This window comes from Oncorhynchus mykiss, chromosome 11, assembly GCF_013265735.2.
Source record: "Oncorhynchus mykiss isolate Arlee chromosome 11, USDA_OmykA_1.1, whole genome shotgun sequence".
Taxonomy (NCBI): domain Eukaryota; kingdom Metazoa; phylum Chordata; class Actinopteri; order Salmoniformes; family Salmonidae; genus Oncorhynchus; species Oncorhynchus mykiss.
The window spans coordinates 21,731,398-21,757,453 of NC_048575.1; the positions used below are offsets into that span (position 1 = coordinate 21,731,398).

At 45.5% G+C, this 26,056-nt stretch overlaps 1 protein-coding gene across 5 annotated transcripts in view; it reads right to left on the reverse strand.

The window, feature by feature from the left end:
• The window catches only part of LOC110536586 (netrin-G1-like), a 262,918-nt gene that overhangs the window by 145,956 nt on the left and 90,906 nt on the right, over positions 1-26,056 (reverse strand). For all 5 annotated transcript variants that reach the window (XM_036935168.1, XM_036935167.1, XM_036935169.1 and 2 more), the window contains exon 3: positions 20,098-20,741. In XM_036935168.1, the coding sequence (XP_036791063.1) occupies positions 20,098-20,741 (644 nt within the window). The remainder of the gene's footprint in view (positions 1-20,097; positions 20,742-26,056) is intronic.

Genomic DNA, 26,056 nt, shown 5'->3' on the forward strand with positions numbered 1-26,056 from the left:
TGGCCTTACTGCTATTAGCCCATACAAACTCATTGAATAACAGATTCACTACATGGAACAATAGATAAACCCCCCATAAAAATCTAAAGGAAGTTTGTTGTGAAGTGTCTGAGAGATATAAGAAATATCAGGAAACAACTACAGCAGAAGGAGCCTCCCTCCCTCTGCTGTAACCCTAACGGTTTGGACGCTAGACAGAAGATGGCACATCGGCTGTACCGAATTCAGACGAGTCCCTAGACGCTTGTGGGGGTTGTTGAGCAAAACGGAGAACACCATCGTGTTCATGAGAGTCTCATCTTTCCATAGGGGGATGTTTGGGATGTCTCACACCACTCTAGCTCTGTCACCTTTCACAGCAGATGTGGTGCGACATATTCAGTTGTGCTGGATTGAGATGCATCCCATGCTAAAAAACAGATATCTCCAGCTTAAACTGACACATTTGTATGAGGATGTTTTTATTATGCTAATTTGATTTCCATGGGGGCACGGACATCGACTCTAGTTTTTTTTTATCAGCCTACAGTTCCTATGACGTGCCATAGGCCTATTTGAAGTTTCCATCTTGTGACTGTCCAATTTGTGTAGCGCCCCAAAATCCTCTTCTATTACTTCACCAAATCTTTCACAAATATGACTTCTGTCTTTATTTTCAACTCTCCACTTCACAGCTTTCCTCTCATTGAATTAAACTCCAACATTGTCCTTTTTGCATCAGTGGATCAACCTTACATGTTTCTGCCTGTTCCCAAAAGCGTTAGGCGATTTGCTTGTAGGCTATTTGGCACAAGAATGATACATTTATGGATTTTTTAAAGTATTCTTTTCCCTTCATTCAACCGCCTGCCGCCCACCTGCCCTTAATCCACATAATATTGCATAACCCTAAACCCGCCCGCCCCACCGATATAACTGGGGGGACTGCAGGTTATGAGTCAACCCGCACATCACTACCACACACACACACACGTACACACGCACGCGCGCACGCACACACACACACACACACACACACACACACACACACACACACACACACACACACACACACACACACACACACACACACCAACTCCAATTGAGCAGATTTTCGGGGGAACATAACCTATCATTAATCAATAAAATCACACCCATGTGATTACATTGTAACCATGTAAATGTTTCCCCAGATGTGCTATTGATTGCTATGTGAAGTAAGGTGTAACTGATAACCCATTCTGTGGTCTTGTTGTCTTCAGAATAAAACGACTAATGAAAACTGCTGATGCTAAAGAGCTGAAATGCAGACTACAGCACAAGGTGAAGGGGTAGAGAGAGAGAAACTGAGAGAAAGAGGGAGAGGGAGAGAGAACTGAGGAAGAGAGACATGTGGAATGACTTATTCAGCGGAGGAAGTGGGCAGGCAGAAACATGAAATTAGCACAAATGGATTATCTGTCCACCATGGGCAGGGCTAAGAGCAAGCCAAGCAGTGGATTGACTTCTCAATCGGTGGCTGGGCTGCTTACTCTGGCGTGGTGAAATAGAGCTATCCCTCTCTGTGCTGTTGGTCCATGGGTGAAATGGCTGTATTCAAACTACAGGCCTATTACTATTAGATGAGAATAACAGAGTAATAACGGTATTAAAAGCTATATCGATTTCATGCTTTTTAAGTTTTTCAGTGCATAAATCATGCAATAGCCCACCAGCTATTAAGCCATTCACTCATTAAACAACTCCCGTTATTCACTATGTATTACTGCAGTAACAAAATGATCAAAGCTCTAAGACATGGGAAAATGACTTAAAATAATTGAACTCACAGTAATCTGACAATGATTGTGTGTACAGCGTAATTATATTTGGCACTAATTTTGGACTTTGGAAAACACGAGGTCCAGATTTCAGGGGGTTTGCCCTAAAATAACATCTCTTGGCTTTATCCCTGTTTTAAAACCAAGGAGTCTGTCCCATCATCCCTTAGGGGCACACTGCTCAGCAATGTGCTGTTTCAGAGATAGAGGGGTTCATTGTGCAGTAGATAGGGCTGGGTTAGGACAACATTTGGCACACACATAGACACACACACACTCTCATAGACACACACAGACACACAGATGCACACACACACACACACACACACACACACACACACACACACAGACAGACAGACAGACAGACAGACAGACAGACAGACAGACAGACAGACAGACAGACAGACAGACAGACAGACAGACAGACAGACAGACAGACAGACAGACAGACAGACACACACACACACACACACAACCTCTTTAATGCATTACAGGATACTAGGACAGATAGAAAAAGTTCTGTCTGTCTGAATTACCTGTCTACCCCAGCATAACGGTTCTGAACCTCCCGGTCTTTACTGACCTTCCTTCCCATACTGCCTTGCAGCAGATGTCTGGGTGGGAAATTGAATTCCAACTCCCAGGGGCTGGGTGGCAAATTGGGCAAACCAACATATTTTTTTTCTCCTGGTCCAACTTTTTAAAGAAGAATGATGTTGGTTAGAGAAATGGTGCAAAATATCAGGTTAGAGGTGTGTTTAGTTTATGGGCTGCCCGATTATTTAATTCACTGACAGTGGGGAAAGTCAATCGAGGAATCAGATGCTGACTTCTCTGAAAGACTGAGCTGTTTATTGGAACCTGTTGTGTTGATCCTTTCCGGTAAGCAGTAGCCATATGACAGTGGTGGGTTGTATGGTTTGTGGCTGGATGTATTGGTGGGGTCTGAGGTTCAGTGATGGGGGGGAGAGAAGGATGGAGGGGGGGAAGAGAGGGTCGGAGGGGGTGAAGTGAAGGATGAGGTGGTGGTGTGTTTTCATGTATAATTCAGATGAGGGATCGAGGGCCATCAGAGTGTTACATAAGACCGCCACCCTCCCTCTGCTGTTCCCTCTAGTGAGTAATACACCTACCCCTCTGTTGTGAATGAAATAGCAACACTCCCTCTGCTGTTACAGGCAACAGCTACCCTCCCTCTGCTGTTACAGGAGTCAGCCTCCCTCCCTCTGCTGCAGTACACAGATCCTTCCGAAGACTAAAACCTCTATGCCTTTAATTACAACCTATTGATCACAACATAGGAGAGAGAGAGAGTGAGAGAGAGAGAGAGAGAGAGAGAGAAAGAGAGAGAGAGAGAGAAAGAGAGAGAGAGAAAGAGAGAGACACAGAGACAGACAAAGTGCATGGAGAGAAACAAAGAGAAAGAGAGAAAAATACCTAATATGTCAGTCAGGGAGTACGTAATTAGAAAATGTCCTTCCACCTCTTCTCTCCTCTCTTTGCCCACAAGTTTGTTCCTGCTGGTGATACAGTAACATTGCAAGGGTGACAAATTAATTTCAGTCAATCGCCGGCATGAATTATTCACATTATCTCATGACTCCACGCTTCGTTTTGATTCTGAATGTTGTGTATCGATCCTGCCTCCTCAACGCCTTTGGTCTCGTTGTCATTCATAATTAAATATAATGAAAACCAGCCATGAATAACGCATGCTGTATCCACCAAACAACTTTTAGTATGCATTGCAGAACCAGACAAGAGGTGCACTTCTCCAACCATTCTCTCTGTTCTCTGTTTCGTTCTCTCGTTCTCTTTCTTCCACTGACCTACTTTGGCAGCTTGTAATATTGCTAAGGCTCTATTCCTTTGTCTCTCAGTGTGCTGGATAAAAAAAGACTGGGATCTCTCAGGTCTCTCCCGTCTTATCCTAGCGACTGGAGAAGTCCATCCCAGTGACTGACGCCACATGGAACCAACCTCCCTGGCTCTGCAGAATCGCTCCAACTGTGTCCCGCAAGTCACCTTCAGTTCGCATTTAATTATTAGTTTAGATGTCTCACAAGTGGAATATGGCCATCTCCCGTATCGTACATGCTCTCCAAAGCCAGGCAGTCTCATGTATTAACCTTCAGAGACCCACACTGAGGACAGTACATGCCAACGAAGGTGAAGTGACGTCTAGTTGGTAGAACCTCATGAAAGTATGAGGGGATGCCCAACAAGCCGGATCGCAAATCTCCTGTAAGGAATGCCCTTGAACAGAGCCCAAGAGGTAGACATACTTTTGGTGGAGTGAGCCCTCAGGACATCTGGAGGCTGGAACACCTTGCTATTATGGGCCAATTTAATAGCTTCCACGATCCAATGTGACAACCGTTGACGAAGAAAGGGGCCTCCCCTTGCAGGGAGACGCCCAGGACACAAAGAGTTGGTTGCGCATGCGCAAAGCTCTTGTCCTCTAACCGGTGGCATAAATGCAGGGTTGGGCAACAAGGTAGCCTTGGAAAAGCCCAAGGAAAACTGGAGGCATGACTTGGGAACTGACAGTGCATGTAGCTTGCAGATGCACTGCACTTGCAGATGTTTACATACACTCAATAACTATTTGGTAGCATTGCCTTTAAATTGTTTAACTTGGGTCAAACGTTTCGGGTAGCCTTCCACAAGCTTCCCACAATAAGTTGGGTGAGTTCTGTCCCATTCCTCCTGACAAAGCTGGTGTAACTGAGTCAGATTTGTAGGCCTCCTTGATCGCACATGCTTTTTCAGTTCTGCCCACTAGGGCTTTGTGATGGCCACTCCAATACCTCAACTTTGTTGTCCTTTAGCCACAATTTTGGAAGTATGCTTGGGGTCATTGTCCATTTGGAAGACCCATTTGCGACCAAGCTATAACTTCCTGACAGATGTCTTGAGATGTTGCTTCAATTTTTCCACATTATTTTCCTCCCTCGTGATGCCATCTATTTTGTGAAGTGCACCAGTCCCTCCTGCAGCAAAGCAGCCCCACAACATGATGCTGCCACACCCGTGCTTCGCGGTTGGGATAGTATTATTTGGATTGCAAGCCTCCCCCTTTTTCCTTCAAACATAACTATGGCCAAACAGTTCTATTTTTCTTAGTCCCCATGTGCAGTTGCAAATCTTAGTCTGGCTTTTTTATGGCAGTTTTGGAGAAATGGCTTCTTCCTTGCTGAGTGGCCTTTCAGGTTATGTCGATATAGGACTCGTTTTACTGTGGATATCGATACCTTTGTACCTGTTTCCTCCAGCATCTTCACAAGGTCCTTTGCTGTTGTTGTGGGATTGATTTGCACTTTCACTTTCACCAAAGTACATTCATCTCTAGGAGACAGAACACATCTCCTTCCTGACAGGTATTATGGCTACGTGGTCTCATGGTGTTTATATTTGCATACTATTGTTTGTACAGATGAATGTGGTACCTTCAGGCATTTGGAAATTGCTCCCAAGGATGAACCAGACTTGTGGAGGTCTACCATTTTTTTCTGAGGTCTTGGCTGATTTCTTTTGATTTTCCCATGGTGTCAAGCAAAGATGCACTGAGTTTGAAGGTAGGCCTCAGGTACACCTCCATTTGACTCAAATGATGTCAATTAGCATATCAGAAGCTTCTAAAGCCATGACATCATTTTCTGGAATTTTCCAAGTCAACTTAGTGGATGTAAACTTCTGACCCACTGGAATTGTGATACAGTGAATTATAAGTGAAATTATCTGTCTGTAAACAATTTTTGGAAAAATGTCTTGTTTCATGCACAAAATAGATGTACTAACCGACTTGCCAAAACTATAGTTTGTTAACAAGAAATGTGTGGAGTGGTTGAAAAACAAGTTTTAATGACTCCAACCTAAGTGTATGTAAACTTCCGACTTCAACTGTAGCTGCTAGATAGACCTTAACAGTGGAGAAAGTCTTCCCTATGTCCAAAAGGTCCTGCAGAAAGCATTGGATACAGAGCCTTGGTAAGGAATTATGTTTTTGGTCACACCACTTCTCAAAAACACGGTTGATGTATGCCACCACAGTAGTATTGGCTGTTCGGATCAAGACGTGACACTTCTGAAGAGAGGGTAGAAAGTATTTCAGTGAAAGAACCACTGTCAGCAATTCGAGGTAATTTATATGGGCAATGCAGAGTTGTGGGGTCCACACTCAGTTTATAGCATTTCCCTCGTGCACTGCGCCCCAGCCCGTGAGTGACACGTCCATTGTTACTACTTTCCTCATTGCCTCTACCCATTGGGCAGTGCCAAGAACAAAGATCGAGGGACTCTTCCAGTGACAAGACATGCGGAGGTCACCTTTATCTGATGATTGAGGTGACGTCGTGTACACAGACGTTGTGCAAACGCCCAGCGCTGGAAGTCTCTCAAACTCAGTGCTCTGAGTCCTTGGCATGACATCTGGATGTTGCTAAGGACAGTGTTGACACACTGGCACCTGGGGACAGTGCTTGGTGGTGATTCCCTCCGTCTTCCTTGTGAGTGAAAATCCGTCGCTGCACAAAGGGAAGGGTTTTGGGTGCACAGATGTGTGTGTGTGTTGGGGGGGGGTCTATGCTCCACCCGAAAGGTGGCAGGTCAGAAAATGGGATGAACTGTTGGCTGCCACTCCCTGCTGCAGGGACGTACCCCTATGTCGGGCGCCCCTTCTTCCCAGCAGAGGAATCAAATGGGCGGGACCTAGATGCGTCTGCTTGGTTACCCGAACAGGTATGCCCGCTGCGTCGCTGGAGGCTTCCCGCGGATAGCCCTGGTGCCAGTGAATTGCCCTTTCCCTACCACGAAGCCTTGGCTCATGGAGAGGTAGGCTGGGTAGCCACGATTTCTGGGTCTACGGGGCAGGCGGAAGTTCAAGGCTTCACCCTACTTCTTTCAAAGCTTGCACTTCTGCCGCGTGGCGGCAAAAGCTGGCTCAAACAGTTCCTTCAGCCCGACAGAAGCATCAAGGCACTCTCCCGTACCACTGGAAGGCTCATGGCACAGCATTGAGGCTGGAGGCTTGGAGGTTGAGGTCTTTGATGACACAGATCACATCCCAAAGGTCTAGGTTAGGCTAGACCTCACTAGCATCATATCATCCTGGTAAGACAGTAGTAGGGACGTAATGTTCAACGTGCAGCAGATAGATGCAGAATGACGAGGCACTGGGTTTGAATTGGTTGGTCAGTGACGGCTTGACCACCAGTGGATTTCTGAGGCCCAGCTACTCCATGTCCTTGCCATTCATACTGGCAAAAAGTCTGTTTCGTCCCAATTGCGTTTGGCTTCCGGCACGCAAGCTGGGATAGCTTGGAAGAGTTGCTTACATGGGACGGTGCAAGAGGGGAGTTTCCTCCCATCATAGCAGTCCCTCTCTGCGTTGCCGCCGCCTGCTGGTTCAGCCCACTCAATACGTAGTCTGGTCGCTGCCTGTTTGCAGAAATCAATGAGTAAATATCTGTCATCTACCATTGATTCCTTACTAGGGGGCGGAAGAGGGCCTAGCGGTTACTGCTTGTGCTGGAGGAGGTCGGTAATAATCTCGCCATCGTCTTCGTCGATGACGAGGTCCCCTTCCCCCTCCTCCGGGGCCAAGCTCTGGAAAAGTGGGTGAAGGTCCTCGGGATAGCGAAACTATTGTGTCTGCCCATAAGGAATGAGTCTACTAGGCAGTCTCCCCGCTCAAGTAACCTTTCTGGTCACACACCAAAAAGAGTCAAAAATGCAATTTCCTATGTAAGACATTCAATATCACACTCACTTACAGCACATGGCTAGGCTACATGGCCAGGCTACACGGCCAGACTACACGGCCAGGCTATATGTACCACTAGATCACTAGAGTGAGCTACAGAGTACCCTGCTTTCTGTTTCCTGGAATCCACTATTAAACTGGTTTAAATGCTTTTAAGCACACCAATGAGAATCACTATAGGTGCCATACTTCACAGTACAGTTTAAAGTCTAAATAATGAGGCACCCACTTCAATATCCAATAGCAGCCGTTATGCTCCAGTTCCACTGCTCTGCGTACTTCTCTGTGATCCGTCATGCAATTAAGCATTTGTTTCCCCTTTAACCATAGTTAAGTTAAGTTGTAGAGTGTAATTAAACCATGGAGTGTAAAACAGCTGTTCAGTCAAAACCCCAGCAACTCTTCAACTATTTCTACTGCATAAAGACACAGGGAATACATTGTGTAACTCTGCTAACAGACTAATATGATTTCGTGTTTATGTCGTTGTATGCCTCTCCGGAGACATCATAAATCAAACACTAATTAGAACCAGTGTGGTGACCCGACACGTTCCGATGCTTCTACCTCTGATCTACCTTCCATCAGCTAATAAACAGCTGAGCCGGTTGCTGCTCTCCAAATTAAAGTAGTGTGTTAGCTAGAGAGCTGAGAGGAACTTTGTTAATTAAGGAAGCTGACAGCTGTAGAACACTAAAGATCATTAGATGTGGACTCAGCCCATTATCAGCCTGAAAACGTCACCCTGGCACGTTTTTGCAAAAAGGTTAACCGCTAACCACAGTAGTTTTTCTCAGTGCATTGCAGTCAGTGGGAAAAGATGAGTGTAACAGGGTTGACGTTTTTCTCAATGCATTGCAGTCAATGGCAAAAGATGAGTGTCACAGGGTTGACATTTTTTCTCAATTCATTGCAGTTAATGGGAAAAGATGAGTGTCACAGTGTTGATGTTTATGTCAACACATAGCAGTCAATGGGAAAAGAAACACGTCAACCAATTGAATATTATGTCAATAAATTGTAGTCAATGGGAAAAGATTAGTGTCACGGGATTAATGCATTAGTGAATACAATGCATTTAATGGGGGAAGATTAGCGTCACAATATGGATGCATAGAGAATAGCATCACAAACATGACACCCTCCTATCTCCCTCTCTCTTTCCCCCCTCCTTCTCGCCTTACTCCCACCTCCATTCTATCTCCCTCCAATCCTCTCGCTCCCATCTCTCTCTCCACTTTATTTAACTAGGCAAGTCAATTGAGAACAAATTCTAATTTACAATGACGGCCTACCCCGGCCGAACCCGGACGACACAAGGCCAATTGTGCGCCGCCCTATGGGACTCCCAATCACGGCCGGATGTGATACAGCCTGGATTCAAACCAGAGACTGTAGTGACGCCTCTTGCACTGAGATGCAGTGCCTTAGGCCACCGCGCGACTCGGGAGCCCACTTTCCCACCACCACAGACAGGATATTGACACAGATACGCATGAAGGATATTTGGCGCATAAATGAATACCTCGCATTTAAGTCAAATGTTGGTGATAGAGCTGCAATGGATAAATTGTTGAAAAACTCAGACAGACAGATATATCCACTCACAGACCAACAGACAGGGAGACAGACAGACAGGCAGGCAGGTAGACAGACAAACTTTAAACTGAACCCTAAACCTAACCCTAACTCTAGCTTCATGTCCACATCTTGGTTTAAACCTAACCCTAGCCATAACCCTAACACTAACTTCTTGTCCACAACTCCAAGAGCTGAGCCAAGATGAGGGCTAGGGTTAGGGTTATGGCTAGGTTTAGGGTTACACCGGGTTCTGGATGTGAAGCTAGGGTTAGGGTTAAGGTTGAGCCGGAAGTTTATATGAAGCTAGGATTAGGGTTAGGGCCTAGACATAACCCATTCATCCAATTAACAATTGGGACCCGTTTCAGAAAACTAGGCCTATGTCGCGGGTCACCACTTCACACGAGAGCCATAGAAAGTAATCTTATTATTTTTGATCAAAATGTGTTTTTTTTGGCAGAAATGCCTTCTGGAATATGTGAACTTTCATGTGCCTTTATAACAAACTGTATGCCATCTGTAAATATGAATAAAATTGTTAAATTACGAGCCTAGTCGGTTAAGCCACAGAAAAAGTCAGCAACCTTCCCTCTAGCCATGATTGACTGAGAGAATGAATGGGCCTGACATGCCGAGAGATGTGTTCGGATTGGTCTGCCATATAGCACTCTTCTGTCTATTTGTAAGTAATCCTGTCAAATACGGCTTTAAAAAAAATCTATATTGCTTAGTAGAACTGCATAAGTGTTGCTCTCCACTTTCTGGAGGACCGGGTTTTGAATTCAGTGGAATTAGAGTACGATAGCTAACGAGATGGAGAAAACACCTGTCTCCGGATTACATCTTCAAACTAAGGGCAACCATGGCATCTGTGACAGGGAGAAGCGTCCAACCATGATGTAAGATAGTCTAGCTAGCTACATTTTCAGAAATGACACGTTTCTAATTTTGACAGAAAGTTGTTTTAATTTCAAGTTAAAGTGTACAATTAGATACCTAGCTAACGTTAGCTGGCTGGCTCGCTAGCCAACATTACATGTATGATCTTATTATTCGTATCTTAGAGACAAACGCAGTGTATGATATACCATTTTGTAGCTCTGTGTCTCTGCTATTATCCAACATAAAAATAAAAAATAAAAATTTTGCTACACCAGACTGAATCAAGGCGGTCGGTCACAATTAATTAATGTACCTCTCCTCCAACTACATGGCAGAAAGGTAGGCCTCATTTGAAGCCTGGACTATAGTTGATGTGCATTTGAGTGACATCAACAGACGCTCCTGATGAATGCAAGCCTACATCCGACCATGTGAAATTAACATTCACAGTGAAAACTTAACCAACCCTCACATAACCATGACTGCAATTGAGCTGTACGATGTACGACCAGTAGGTCATACATTTAATTTCCTGTGATTACAGGAAATGGCTTAATTGGGGGTCATATGGGCAGTTTGTAAGTGATAAAAAGGTTTAATCTTCCCAAATTTTGTTATCAATCTTCCCTGGGACCAACTCTGTCTGGAACTGTGAGGAGTAACATCGTAACCGATGTTGTTACCATGACAAAGACCAAAGCCGGCGGAAGTGCCATTGACGACGGTGGTGTCTCTCTATGACAGGTTAAGGGTCTTTTAAACGAACAAAAGGAGTTCTAAAAGCAGTAGTTATAACAACAAGAAAAGAGCTTCAAGTGTTTTGTCCAAATACTGGTGGAGTCAACTAATACAAGAATGGACGACTGGCCAGAACAAGTTGCAGCTCAATGAGTTTAAACAGGAGAATGGCAAGAGAGAGGACATAAAATCAAATCAAAATGTATTTGTCACATGAGCCGAATACAGCAGGTGTAGACCTTAGAGTGAAATGCTTACTTACAAGCCCTTAACCAACAATGCAGTTAAGAAAAGAAAAAAAAGAAGAAAAAAAATTAACAAATAATTAAAGAGCAGCAGTAAAATATCAATAGCAAGGCTATATACAGGGGGTACCTGTACAGAGTCAATGTGCTGGGGCACCGGTTAGTCGAGGTAATGGAGGTAATACATGTAGGCAGAGTTATTAAAGGGACTATGCATAGATAATAACAGAGTAGCAGCAGCGTAAAAGAGGGGATAGAAGCTGTTTAGAAGCCTCTTGGACCTAGACTTGGCGCTCCGGTACCGCTTGCAAATAAATTAATAAAAAATCCTACAATGGGATTTTGGGGATTTTTTTTCTCATTTTGTCTGTCATAGTTGAAGTGTACCTATGATGAAAATTACAGGCCTCTCTCATCTTTTTAAGTGGGAGAACTTGCACAATTGGTGGCTGACTAAATACTTTTTTGCCCCACTGTACATCTGGCCCTTCTTTGGACACTGTGTTAACAAACCTCCAAACGAGCTTCAATGCCATACAACATCTCTTCCGTGGCCTCCAACTGCTTTTAAATGCTAGTAAAACTAAATGCATGCTCTTCAACCGATTGCTGCCCTCACCCGCCCGCCCGACTAGCATCACTACTCTGGACGGTTCTGACTTAGGATATGTGGACAACTACAAATACTTCGGTGTCTGGTTAGACTGTAAACTCTCCTTCCAGACTCACATTAAGCATCTCCAATCCAAAATTAAATATAGAATTGGCTTCCTATTTCGCAACAAAGCCTGCTTCACTCATGCTGCCAAACATACCCTTGTAAAAGGAAGATTGAGGTGGAGCGCACCCACAAATGGAAAACCCACCACCGGCCCAAGTTACAGGCCTAGGCCAATACTGGTCAAGTTCCTGTCTCAACATCACCCGTCTCAAAGTCAATAGTGAAGAGGCGACTCCGGGATGCTGGCCTTCTAGGCAGATTTCCTCTGTCCAGTGTCTGTGTTCTTTTGCCCATCTTAATCTTTTCTTTTTACTGGCCAGTCTGAGATTTTTTTTTGCAACTCTGCCTAGAAGGACAGCATCCTGGAGTCACCTCTTCACTGTTGATGTTGAGAATGGTGTTTTGCGGGTACTATTTAATGAAGCTGCCAGTTGAAGACTTGTGAGCCGTCTGTTTCTCAATCTAGACACTAATGTACGCGCTGTTCTGTTAAGGGAGTAGTACAAAGCATTGTACAAGATCTTCAGTTTCTTGGTAATTTCTCAGATGGGACAGCCTTCATTTCTCAGAACAAGAATAGACTGATGAGCCATTTTGAGCCTGTAATCACACCCACAAATGCTGATGCTCCATATATTTAACTAATCTAAAGAAGGCCAGTTGTATTGCTTCTTTAACCAGCACAACTGTTTTCAGCTGTGCTACTATAATTGTGAAAGGGTTTTCTAACGATAAATTAGCCTTTTAAAATTATAAACTTGGATTAGCTAACACAACGTGCCATTGGAACACAAAAGTGACGGTTGCTGATAATGGGCCTCTGTACACCTACGTTGTCACACCCTGGTCAAAGTATTTTGTGTTTATCTTTATTTATTTGGTCAGGCCAGGGTGTGGCATGGGTTTGTGTATGTGGTGTGTATGTATGGGGATTGTAGCTAGTGGGGTGTTCTAGCTAAGTCTATGGCTGTCTGAAGTGGTTCTCAATCAGAGGCAGGTGTTTATCGTTGTCTCTGATTGGGAACCATATTTAGGCAGCCATATTCTTTGAGTTTGTCGTGGGTGATTGTCCTTAGTGTCCTGATGTCATTGTTCTGTGTTAGGTTACACAAGTATAGGCTGTTTCGGTTTTCGTTAAGTTTATTGTTTTGATAGTGTTTGTGTTTAGTGTGTTACTTCATTAAACATGGATTGCAATAGACACGCCGCATTTTGGTCTGACTCTCCTTCTCATCAAGAAAACCGTTACAGAAATACCCACCACAAAGGGACCAAGCAGCGTGTCAACAGGCAGGAACAGCCCAAAGTGGAGTACAGTATGGACTATACTTCTTGGGAGGAGATAGACAGGTGGGCAGTCGACCCAGGGAGAGTGCCGGAGCCCGCCTGGGATTCGATGGAGCAGTGCGCGGAAGGATATAGGAGAATGGAGTTTACGAAGCAAGCAAGGCGGCGCGGACGGAGGCCCCATAGTCAGCCCCAAAAATTTATTGGGGGGGGGCTCAGGGAGAGTGTGGCAGAGTCAGGAGCCAGACCTGAGCCAACTCTCCCTGTTTATCGTGAGGAGCCAAGGAGGAGACCAGAACCAGAGCCGGTGTTGGAGGTGAGCGAAACAGAGACTGTGAAGGAGTTAATGGGGAAATTGGAGGAGAGAGAAATGAGGGAGTTGCTGTGTTGGTGTTTTAAACATGGAATTCGCCCGACGGAGCGTGTCGGGGATTTGATGGCACCTGGGTCAGCGCTCCATACTCGTCCTGAGGTGCGTGTTAGTCGGCTGGTGAAGATGGTGCCAGTCTCACGTACCAGGCCTCCTGTGCACCTCCCTAGCCTTGCACGTCCTGTGCCAGCACCGCTCTCAAGATCTCCAGTACGCCTTCACGGTCTAACCCATCCTGTGCCACCTCCACACCCCAGCCCTCCGGTAGCAGCTCCCCGCACCAGGCTTCCTGTGTGTGTCCTCGGCCCAGTACCACCAGTGCCAGCACCACGCATCAGGCCTACAGTGCGCCTCGCCTGTCCAGCGCTGTCGGAGCCCTCCTCCTCTCCAGCGCTGTCGGAGTCTCCCGCCTGTTTAGCGCTGTTAGAGCCTTCCTTCTCTACAGCGCTGCCGGAGTCTCCCGCCTGTTCAGAACTGCCAGTTAGCATAGAGCTGCCAGTTAGCATAGAGCTGCCAGTTAGCATAGAGCTGCCAGTTAGCATAGAGCTGCCAGTCTGCAAGGAGCTGCCAGTCTGCAAGGAGCTGCCAGTCTGCAAGGAGCTGCCAGTCTGCAAGGAGCTGCCAGTCTGCATGGAGCTGCCAGTCTGCATAGAGCTGCCAGTCTGCAAGGAGCTGCCAGTCTGCAAGGAGCCGCCAGAGCTGCCTGTCTGCAGGATGCCGCCAAAGCTGCCAGTCTGCAAGGAGCCGCCAGAGCTGCCAGTCTGCAAGGAGCTGCCAGTCTGCAAGGAGCCGCCAGAGCTGCCAGTCTGCAAGGAGCCGCCAGAGCTGCCAGTCAGTGTGGAGCAGCCAGGGCCGCCAGTCAGTGTGGAGCAGCCAGGGCCGCCAGTCAGCGTGGAGCAGCCAGGGCCGCCAGTCAGCATGGAGCAGCCAGGGCCGCCAGTCAGCATGGAGCAGCCAGGGCCGCCAGTCAGCATGGAGCAGCCAGTCAGCATGGAGCAGCCAGTCAGCATGGAGCAGCCAGAGCTGCCAGTCATCATGGAGCAGCCAGTCAGCATGGAGCAGCCAGATCTGCCAGTCGACCAGACTCTTCCAGATCTGCCAGTCGACCAGACTCTTCCAGATCTGCCAGTCGACCAGACTCTTCCAGATCTGCCAGTCGACCAGACTCTTCCAGATCTGCCAGTCGACCAGACTCTTCCAGATCTGCCAGTCGACCAGACTCTTCCAGATCTGCCAGTCGACCAGGATCTGCCAGTCAGCCAGGATCTGCCAGTCAGCCAGGATCTGCCGAAACCACCAGCCAGCCAGGATCTGGTAGATTCATCAACCTGCCTGAGCTTCCTCTCACTCCTGAGCTTCCTCTCACTCCTGAGCTGCCCCTCAGTCCCGAGCTGCCTCAGTCCCGAGCTGCCCCTCAGTCCCGATCTGCTCCTCAGTCCAGTGGGGTTCTGGGTGAGGACTACTAGGCCATGGTCGGCGGCGAGGGTGGACTATCCAGGGACGCGAGGAGAAGGGACTAAGACATTGATTGAGTGGGGTCCACGTCCCGCGCCGGAGCCGCCACCATGGACAGACGCCCACCCGGACCCTCCCTATTGTTTTGAGGTGCGTTCGGGAGTCCGCACCTTAGGGGGGGGGGTTCTGTCACACCCTGGTCAAAGTATTTTGTGTTTATCTTTATTTATTTGGTCAGGCCAGGGTGTGGCATGGGTTTGTGTATGTGGTGTGTATGTATGGGGATTGTAGCTAGTGGGGTGTTCTAGCTAAGTCTATGGCTGTCTGAAGTGGTTCTCAATCAGAGGCAGGTGTTTATCGTTGTCTCTGATTGGGAACCATATTTAGGCAGCCATATTCTTTGAGTTTGTCGTGGGTGATTGTCCTTAGTGTCCTGATGTCATTGTTCTGTGTTAGGTTACACAAGTATAGGCTGTTTCGGTTTTCGTTAAGTTTATTGTTTTGATAGTGTTTGTGTTTAGTGTGTTACTTCATTAAACATGGATTGCAATAGACACGCCGCATTTTGGTCCGACTCTCCTTCTCATCAAGAAAACCGTTACATACGTAGATATCCCATTTTAAAAAATCAGATGTCTCCAACTACAACTTCCTGACTGATGTCTTGAGATGTTTTTTTCAATATATCCACATAATTTTCTTTCCTCAAGATGCCATCTATTGTGAAGTGCACCAGCCCCTCCTGCAGCAAAGCAACCCCAACTACATGATGCTGACACCCCATTGCTTCAGGGTTGGGATGGTGTTCTTCAGCTTACAAGCCTCCCCCTTTTTCCTCTAAACATAACGATGGTCATTATGGCTAAACAGTTCTATTTTTGTTTCATCAGACAAGAGGACATTTCTCCAAAAAGTACGATCTTTGTCCCCATGTGCAGTTGCAAACCTTAGTCTGGCAGTGAATTCTTCCTTTCAGGTATGTCGATATAGGACTCGTTTTACTGTGGATACAGATACTTTTGTATCTGTTTCCTCCAGCATCTTCACAGGGTCCTTTGCAGTTATTCTGGGATTGATTTGCACTTTTTGCACCTAAGTACGTTCATCTCTATGAGACAGAACGTGTCTCCTTCCTGAGCGGTATGACGGCTGCGTGGTCCCATGGTGTTTAGACTTGCGTACTATTGTTTGTACAGATGAACATGGCGGTTGGAAATTGCTTGTAGACTTGTGGAGGTCTACATTTTTTTTTCCTGGGGTCTTTGCTGATTTCTTTTGATTTTCCAAGGAAAGAGGCACTGTGTTTGAAGGTAGGCCTTGAAATACATCCACAGGTGCACCTCCAATTGACTCAAATTATGTAAATTAGCCTATCAGAAGCTTCTAAAGCCATGACATAATTTTCTGGAATTTTCCAAGCTGTTTAAAGGCACAGTCAACTTAGTGGATGTCAACTTCTGACCCACTGGAATTGTGATACAGTGAATTATAAGTGAAATAATCTTTCTGTAAACAATTGTTGGAAAAATGTCCTAACCGACTTGCCAAAACTATAGTTTGTTAACAAGAAATTTGTGGAGTGGAAAAACTAGTTTTAATGACTCCAACCTAAGTATATGTAAACTTCCGACTTCAACTGTATATAAATAAGGTATTTCTGTTTTTTATTTTTAATAAAAGTGAACATTTTTGAAAAACCTGTTTTCGCTTTGTCATTATGGTGTACTGTGTCTAGATTGCTGAGGATTTATAAAAATGTAATCCATTTTAGAATAAGGCTGTAACGTAAAACAAACTGTGGAAAAAATCAAGGGGTCTGAATACTTTCCGAAGGCACAATTCATTTGATGATACAGCAGTAACAATAAAAGGATATAACATCTATAGAAGAGACAGACAGGTGCGCCTGTATATATTCAGAGTCATATCCTTGTAATGCCTAGAGATATTACTGTATGTGTTATGTAAAGTCATTCCGCTGCGTCACTTCTTGTTTTATAAGAAACATTAATGTGCTGGAAATTCCAAATTGTTTGGATAGTCATATGGAATCATGTAGTAACCAAAGGAGTGTTTAACAAATCAAAATATATTTTAGATTTTAGATTCTTCAAAGTAGCCACCCTTTGCCTTAATGACAGCTTTGCACACTATTGGCATTCTCAAATATAAAATATATTTTGATTTGTTTGACACTTACTACATGATGCCATATGTGTTATTTCATTTCATTGATGTCTTCACTATTATTCTACAGTGTAGAAAATAGTAAAAATAAAGAAGAACTTGAATGAGTAGGTGTGTGCAAACTTTTGACTGGTACTGTATGTGTGACTGCTAGATGGACTACACACACTACATGTCAATGTTTTTAAATGTATGTAAATTGCCTTTTGTCTGTAATGTATTATTCGTTTTGTGTCGGACCCCAGTAAGACTAGCTGTCGCCGTTGGTGTCGGCTAAATCAAATCAAATCTGCCTGTCTGCCTGTCTGTCTGTTGGCCTGTCTGTGGGCGAGACGAGGGAGAGAGAGATGAGGTGGGGAAGGCAGGGAAAGAAGGAGGGAGACAGAATAGAGGGGAAGGAGAGGGAAAAAAGTGGAGAGTGAGGGGGGAGGGAGGGAGAGGGTGAAGGAGGGATGGGGAGAGAGGGGAGGGAGAGCGAGGAGGGAGAGGAAGGGGAGGGACGGAAAGAAGGAGTGAGGGAGAGGGAAAGGGAAAGAGGAGAGGGAGAGGGGTGAAGGATGGGAGGGGGAGAGGGAGGAGGGAGGGGAGAGAGAGTCGACTGACAGATAGGTGGAAGAGAGGAGGGAGAGAAAGAGAAGTGGGAGGCAGGGAAACAAGGAGGGAGAGAGAATGGAGAGGGAGGGGGAGAGAGAGAGGGAGGGAGACGGTGAAGAAGGGATGGGGGAGAGAGAGGAGGGAGAGAGATAAGAGGAAGTGGAGGGAGGGAAAGCAGGAGGGAGAGAGAATTGAGGGAGGAGGAGGGAGAGAGAGGAGAGAGACGGGAAGAGGGTGAGAGGGTGGAGGGGGCGAAAGAGGGGGAGGGGGAAAGGAGATAATTAGGGGGGATAAAGAGGAGGTAGACAGTGAGAAAGACAGAGACAGCCAGTCAATTGGTTGACGTGTTTCTTTTCCCATTGACTACTATGTATTGACATAAAAGTCAAACCTTTGACACTCATCTTTTCCCATTGAACCCAATGTATTGAGATAAACATCGACCCGGTGACACTCATCTTTTCCCATTGAACCTAATGTATTGAGATAAACATCGACCCGGTGACACTCATCTTTTCCCATTGAACCCAATGTATTGAGATAAACATCGACCCGGTGACACTCATCTTTTCCCATTGAACCCAATGTATTGAGATAAACATCGACCCGGTGACACTCATCTTTTTCCATTGACTGCAATGTATTGAGATAAACATCAACCCTGTGACACTCATCTTTTTCCATTGACTGCAATGTATTGATTAAAATGTCCAGCCTGTGACACTCATCTTTTCCCTTTGACTGCAATGTATTGAGATAAACATCGACCCGGTGACACTCATCTTTTCCTATTTACTTCAATATATTGAGAAAAAACCTTCTAGCTACACGTCTTCTATTTCTGCTCCTGAACAACCCACTGTTCCTAAGCCGTCATTGTAAATAAGAATTAGTTCTTAACTGACTTACTAAAAAGTAAGTCATGCAACATCTCAAGCTAGAGAAAATGTGCTATTTCATTATTGGATCTGCAAATACATGTTATGATATCTGGCACCCTTTCCTTTCTTTTTAGGAGACATGGACCGAGCTAATTTCACAGCGCCATAAAATAACCTAAATTAGAATTTGTGTCACTATCTTTACTCTTCTTTTCTTTCTGTTTGATTGTATCTTTGTTTTTCGTTATTTGATTATATCGCTCCAGTTCTATGTCTTAACTCTTTACGTCTGGTATTGGGGTGGGGCTCTGTTGGAGCATGGGGGGTTGTGGTGGGTTTGATGTGTTAGGGGATCAGTGTGGGTTCTGCCCTCTACTTGTTTGTCTGTATTGTCTCTCATAAAAAATACCCTATAAAAAAAAAGTTGTACAAAATAAACACCTCCCTCTGCAACTGGTTCCTGGACTTCCTGACGGGCCTCCCCTGGGTGGTGAGGGTAGGCAACAACACATCCGCCATGCTGACCCTCAACACAGGGCCCCTCAGGGTTGCGTGCTTAGTCACCTCCTGTACTCCCTGTTCCCCTAAGACTGTATACCCGCGCACGACTCCAACACCATCATTACATTTGACGGTGATAGGCCTGATCACCGACAACGATGAGACAGCCTACAAGGAGGTGGTCAGAGACCTATTAGTGTGGTGCCAGGACAACAATCTCTCCCTCAATGTCAGCAAGACGAATTGACGGTTCTGTAGTGAAGCGGGTTGAGAGGAATTATCATGTTCCACACACACCAACACATGAAGAGAACATGACAATGCCTCTTCCCCCTCAGGAGGCTGAAAAGATGAATGGGCCCTCAGATCCTCAAAACGTTCTACAGCTACACCATTGAGAGCATCTTGACTGGCTGCATCACCGCTTGGTATGGCAACTGCTTGGCATTCAACTGCAAGGCGCTACAGAGAGTTGTGTGCACGGCCCAGTACATCACTGCGGCCGAGCGACATTCCATCCAGGACCTCTATACCAGGCGGTGTCAGAGGAAGGCCCAAAATATATTCAAAGACTTCAGCCACCCATGTTAGAGACTGTTCTCTCTGCTATCGTACGGCAAGTGGTAGCTATGCATCAAGTCTGGAACCAACAGGACCCTAAACAGCTTCTACCACCAAGCTATAAGACTACTAAATAGTTAGTTAAATAGTTAAACAATAGCTACCCAGTCTATCTGCATCAACCCTTTTTACACTAACTCTTTTGACTCATCGCATACGCTGCTGTTACTGTCTATTATATATCCTGTTACCTAGTCACTTTACCCCTACCTATATGTACAGTACATATCTACCTCAATTTGTATTTGTATCTAAATGAATCCTGCTGTATCCATCCTTCTGTCCAGAACCACACATTGCATTATTATGCACTCATTCAAGTGCAGGAAATATAATTTGCCAATAGTGACTTGATACTAATATGCACTGTAGCCACATACCAAACCCATAACATAATAAATAGCATGTGAACCCAGTCAGCCTCTGCTGCGACGGAAAACAAAGTAGTAAAAATGTATTGTGAGAGCTTACCTTCCCTGGACCTTGATGTCAGAGATGGCATAGAAGTATCTGGACAGGTTGTTCTCGTCTACCATGGTGGCCCCTGTGGCTGGTCGGAGGAGCCGGACCCTCAGGTCTGTAATGGTGAAGAAGTCTCTCAGGTTCTTGGTGGTGTCTAACTGACCGTAGAGGGATGCCATGTTGTGGAGCCGTGGTCCGGCGAACAGTGCAAAGCGGTCCTTGATCTCGAAGCGCACCGTCTTGTCATACTTCCACACGTAGCCCCTGGAGTATTCCTCGGTGCAGATGATGTCTAGGAGAGTGTGCTGGGTCAGGTCCTGGACAGTCTTGGCATCCATGGTGAAAGCGTCCAGACAGTCTGTGGCGTAGAACTGGTAGGGTTGCCAGGTCTTACCGTAGTCCAGAGACTTCTCCAGAACCATCTGTTCCGGGCGGCCTGACTCGAAGGTGACCACGATGTCATCGGTCAGCTCGATGGTTTTGCTCCAGGACAGTGTGATGTTGACCAGTAGGGCCTTGGGGTACTTCTTCCAGGAACTGGACTGCCAGAAGGTTGTGGGGTTGCGGCCCTCGAAATCGAACATGAGCTCCGGTGGATGGGCCAGGTCCTCGTTTTCGGCATCACATTCATTGTTACACATGTACGGGTTCTCCTGAAAGAGAGGGGAAAATAAAGACAGAGAAAGAACGACATTAAGGAATTGAAATGGTAAACAATAACACAGGTACCCAAAGCTTCTTTTTACGAGCCTTGAGTTCTATGTGTAGCCATACAGCACAGAGCCCTAGTACGACCATGACTCTGCATAATTTGAATAGTATTGATGTGATGTTGGGTCCAGGGCTCCAGCTGTGGTACTAAATGAATCTAAATGAGGGGCTAGCCTATTAGAAAACACCCGGAGACACATTCTTGTTTTATGGGGCCGTTTCGAAAAAGTCACCCCTCCACCACGGACTTACAACACCCCTCTTCTCATAGCCAGACTGCAAGAACCAAAGGAGCTCCTGCGTGGCGCAGCGGTCTAAGGCACTGCATCTCAGGGCTTGAGGTGTCATTATGGACCCTGGTTCAATTCCAGGCTTAACACAACCGGCTGTGATTGGGAGTCCCATAGGGCAGTACACAATTGGCCCAGTGTCCTCTGGGTTACGGTTTGGCTGGGGTAGGTTGTCATTGTAAATAAGAATTTGTTCTTAACTGACTTGCCTGGTTAAATATAATTTTTAAAATCTGTCAGGATCTTGCATTTGTATCTCATATCATCTTCCCTGTCTCATTTATGGCTAAGCACTATCACCCATAACATTATATACCCCAGTAGATATAGAAGTCCCGAGGGGTGGAGAGAGATTAACAAGGAATACCTTGTGCCTAATGTCCTCGTGCGTAGCAGGTATATTATGAAGGTCACTCTAACAAGAGGAGAAAAGCCCGCCATCTTTCCACAATCATTTTTGTTGCATGAAGCCTGGCTCAATCTGAATTTAATGGCTGGGAAACTCAAGAGGTGTGCCTTTTGTCAATTCTGTCTTTGAAGGATGAAAAATATACCATCCAACCTCCAGTTCAAAGTCAAGGGTATCAAGCCAGAGAGATGGAGAGCAAAGGAAGGCAGAGAGCAGAACTTAAAGGACCTCTCTCCCCCTCTCTCTTTCCCTCTCTTGCTCTTTTGAAAAGAGGCAGACAGGCAGGTGAGCAGGCAACGCCTCAGATTCATCAAGACCCTTTCCTCTAGAAAACAGCCTCCTCAAAACATTGGTACGGTTTTCCACAAATCGTTACACCGCCATGTTCTTCCTTCCCCGGGGCTACAGCCTGCTGTCTGCCGCTGGACTAAGGGGAGGGGGGTACTTCAGGAAGGACCTTTCAACAGAGACGCTCCTCCAATTCACCAGGACAAGATAATCCACCACTTGATTAGGTGGGAGATGTCAGTGTCTGTGTGGTTCTGTGGCCAGGGCGATATAAGAGGGGAGGTGCTCTCTGTTCGGGTGATGTAGGACAGGAAAAGGAGGCAGGAAGACAAAAGGAGAGAGAGAGAGAGAGAGAGAGAGAGAGAGAGAGAAATATATATGTTCCTGCTAATAAGCTTTGCCGTTTTTTCTTGTCCTCCAAGGCAAGGTGAGGATAAAACATGTCTGTGCCGGGCATTTAGCCTTCTAACTGGCCCAGAGTCACATTAATATCCTGTCTAGCCAATCCCCCACAGTCCTCTGAGCGCTGGACAAAGGGAACCAGGGAGTGAGCAGTAGGCTGTGAGAGGAGGGCTGGCAGCGGAAATTTCCACTTGGGTTTCAATGGGCTACACAGTCAGGAGGTTAGGGCTGCCATTACCTGCCATCTGCTACCCTGTACTGTGTCTACAGAGGGCTCGTTAGCTGTAGGTTACTGGGACTTTGGGGATTAGAAAATGACTATAAAGGAAGTGTGGGATACCATCCTCTGGATGCCCCTGGGCACATTGAACTGGATTATTCAAAAGAAGTGGAACACTCAGGTTTCCATAGTTATGGTAGATAAAAAACAACGTGGCATTATGTACTCGATCTACGGGCAGCATTTTTCTGAGTTTTGTAATATTTACTAGGTCGAAACCTAAATCTCATGAAAACATGTGTTACTTTGGCGGGACACACACACACACGGACACACACACACACACACAGACCTCCATACACATTTAGTCTAATCAGACAAAGATGTATCCTTATCAATTTCTTTCACCAGAGGCTGGAAATCTGCAGCTTAGCACCTGGCAACCTTGGCTAGCCGTGGAGATCTCCAAACACACAGGTTAAAACCTTTCATTACTGTCTCCTCCATACTCACAAAATACAGCCTTATGAAAATCAATACCCTCGCTCTCCGGTCACGCTGTACGGGACCACTCCTTCCTTCAGAGAGGAGATAAAGCCCTGAGCACCGCAGCCCAGTGGAAATCAATGGTGAGACTTCTGTTTTATTTTATGGCACTGACAGCTCTATTAGCCGATAAATGGTTTGGCGAAACAGTATAATAATTGACACTGCAGCTAGCGAGCTTCGCTGCTACACAGCTCCACCCTATCCAGACGTAATTACCCAGGATGTTTCTATTAATCCTAATCTGATCAACTAGCAGCAGCAGACGAGGGACAAGACAGCAGCCATAGATTACAGTGATGACTGACTGGAGCTGCTATCTGCTGGATGGAGGTAGTGGAGCGGAGAGGTCACGCTAAATTGGTGCTAATGGTATCAGCGACCCCCCAAAACACACTAGGTTAATCTAATCCCCGGTGTCGGTGATGAAGAGATAGGAACGTGTAGGTGTGTGTGTGTGTTGGGGGGGGGGGGGGGGGGGGGGGGTTGGTACTATCTTCGTGGGGCAGCTCTAATTGTTGCTGTGTCTATTTACAACGTTCTGCCTAATTTCACCTCCTGACTGAGACAAAAACAGCCCCGTAATGAATCACAGTAATTCCAGCCTTTCTTTTCTTTCGTTCTCTTGTTGTTCTCTAGACAAATGTTGTTTGGTTGGGTCATCGTCGGGAAGTGGTTTTCTCATGGTTGGCCAACCAAGGCTTTCCCAAGGAGACACATAACAGATAGAGCAATTTGCCTAACACACACTGGGGAGAGATGGAAGAGGTGGTTTCTACTATTTGAAACGCTTTATTTGTTATGTCTATACCAATCAGGTTAAAACGGTTCGTCTCTATTTCAGCTAGCAACGCAAACATTCACTTGAGAAAATAATACATGCTATTGTGTAAAACCCAACCAGTATTATTCCACAAAACATCCCACCAAAATTAGCTTATCTGTATCTCATAATCAAACATATCTATTATATCAAAAGAAGGAGAATAAAACAATATAAATCGAAAAGACAAAGAATATAATGATTCTATAATTATCAAGAGTATAGGATTAGTACGAGCGAGACTATACAGTGGGGCAAAAAAGTATTTAGTCAGATGCCAATCGGGGCGGCAGGTAGCCTAGTGGTTAGACTAGTAACCGGAAGGTTGCAAGTTCAAACCCCCAAGCTGACAAGGTACAAATCTGTCGTTCTGCCCCTGAACAGGCAGTTCTCTAGGCTGTCATTGAAAATAAGAATTTGGTCTTAACTGACTTGCCTAGTTAAATAAAGGTAAAAATAAAATATGAAAGTTCTCCCACTTAAAAAGATGAGAGAGGCCTGTAATTTTCATCATTGGTACACTTCAACTATGACCGACAAAATGAGAAAACAATTTTTTTTTGCAAATTATGGTGGAAAATAACTATTTGGTCACCTACAAACAAGCAAGATTTCTGGCTCTCACAGACCTGTAACTTCCTCTTTAAGAGGCTCCTCTGTCCTCCACTCGTTACCTGTATTAATGGCACCTGTTTGAACTTGTTATCAGTATAAAAGACACCTGTCCACAACCTCAAACAGTCACACTCCAAACTCCATTATGGCCAAGACCAAAGAGCTGTCAAAGGACATCAGAAACAAAATTGTAGACCTGCACCAGGCTGGGAAGACTGAATCTGCAATAAGTAAGCAGCTTGGTTTGAAGAAATCAACTGTGGGAGCAATTATTAGGAAATGGAAGACATACAAGACCACTGATAATCTCCCTCGATCTGGGGCTCCACGCAAGATCTCAGCCCATGGGGTAAAAATGATCACAAGAACGGTGAGCAAAAATCCCAGAACCACAGACCACAGAATGACCTGCAGAGAGATGGAACCAAAGTAACAAAGCCTACCATCAGTAAAACACTACGCCGCCAGGGACTCAAATCCTGCAGTGCCAGACGTGTCCCCCTGCTTAAGTCAGTACATGTCCAGGCCCGTCTGAAGTTTGCTAGAGAGCATTTGGATGATCCAGAAGAAGATTGGGAGAATGTCATATGGTCAGATGAAACCAAAATATAACTTTTTGGTAAAAACTCAACTCGTCGTGTTTGGAGGACAAAGAATGCTGAGTTGCATCCAAAAAACACCATACCTACTGTGAAGCATGGGGGTGGAAACATCATGCTTTGGGGCTGTGTTTCTGCAAAGGGACCAGGACGACTGATCCGTGTAAAGGAAAGAATGAATGGGGCCATGTATCGTGAGATTTTGAGTGAAAACCTCCTTCCATCAGCAAGGCATTGAAGATGAAACGTGGCTGGGTCTTTCAGCATGACAATGATCCCAAACACACCGCCCAGGCAACGAAGGAGTGGCTTCGTAAGAAGAATTTCAAGGTCCTGGAGTGGCCTAGCCAGTCTCCAGATCTCAACCCCATAGAAAATCTTTGGAGGGAGTTGGAAGTCCGTGTTGCCCAGCAACAGCCCCAAAACATCACTGCTCTAGAGGAGATCTGCATGGAGGAATGGGCCAAAATACCAGCAACAGTGTGTGAAAACCTTACAGAAAATGTTTGACCTCTGTCATTGCCAACAAAGGGTATATAACAAAGTATTGAGATACATTTTTGTTATTTACCAAATACTTATTTTCCACCATAATTTGCAAATAAATTTATAAAAAATCCTACAATGTGATTTTCTGGATTTTGTTTTCTCATTTTGTCCGTCATACTTGAAGTGTACCTATGATGAAAATTACAGGCCTCTTTCATCTTTTTAAGTGGGAGAACTTGCACAATTGGTGGCTGACTAAATACTTTTTTGCCCCACTGTATATAGTTCAATAGAAGAACATACTGTATATAATTGAAGAGCGGGACTGAGCAACCCCAACCCCATGCTTTGGGCCGTGCTGCATTGTATTTTGGCCGAGGGAGGGTGGCAAAGAGGGAGGCTAGTGTTAAAGTGAATAAGATATGGCTGTGCAGCCCTGACAGCCCAGGCCTCCCCCTTACGTGATCACTGATAAAGGATGTGACTTGGGGAATATAAATTTAGTGGCTACTGACAGGCAGGCGTGATGTATGGGCCCAACCAATCAAACAAATCCTTTTGTGTGACAGATGTTTC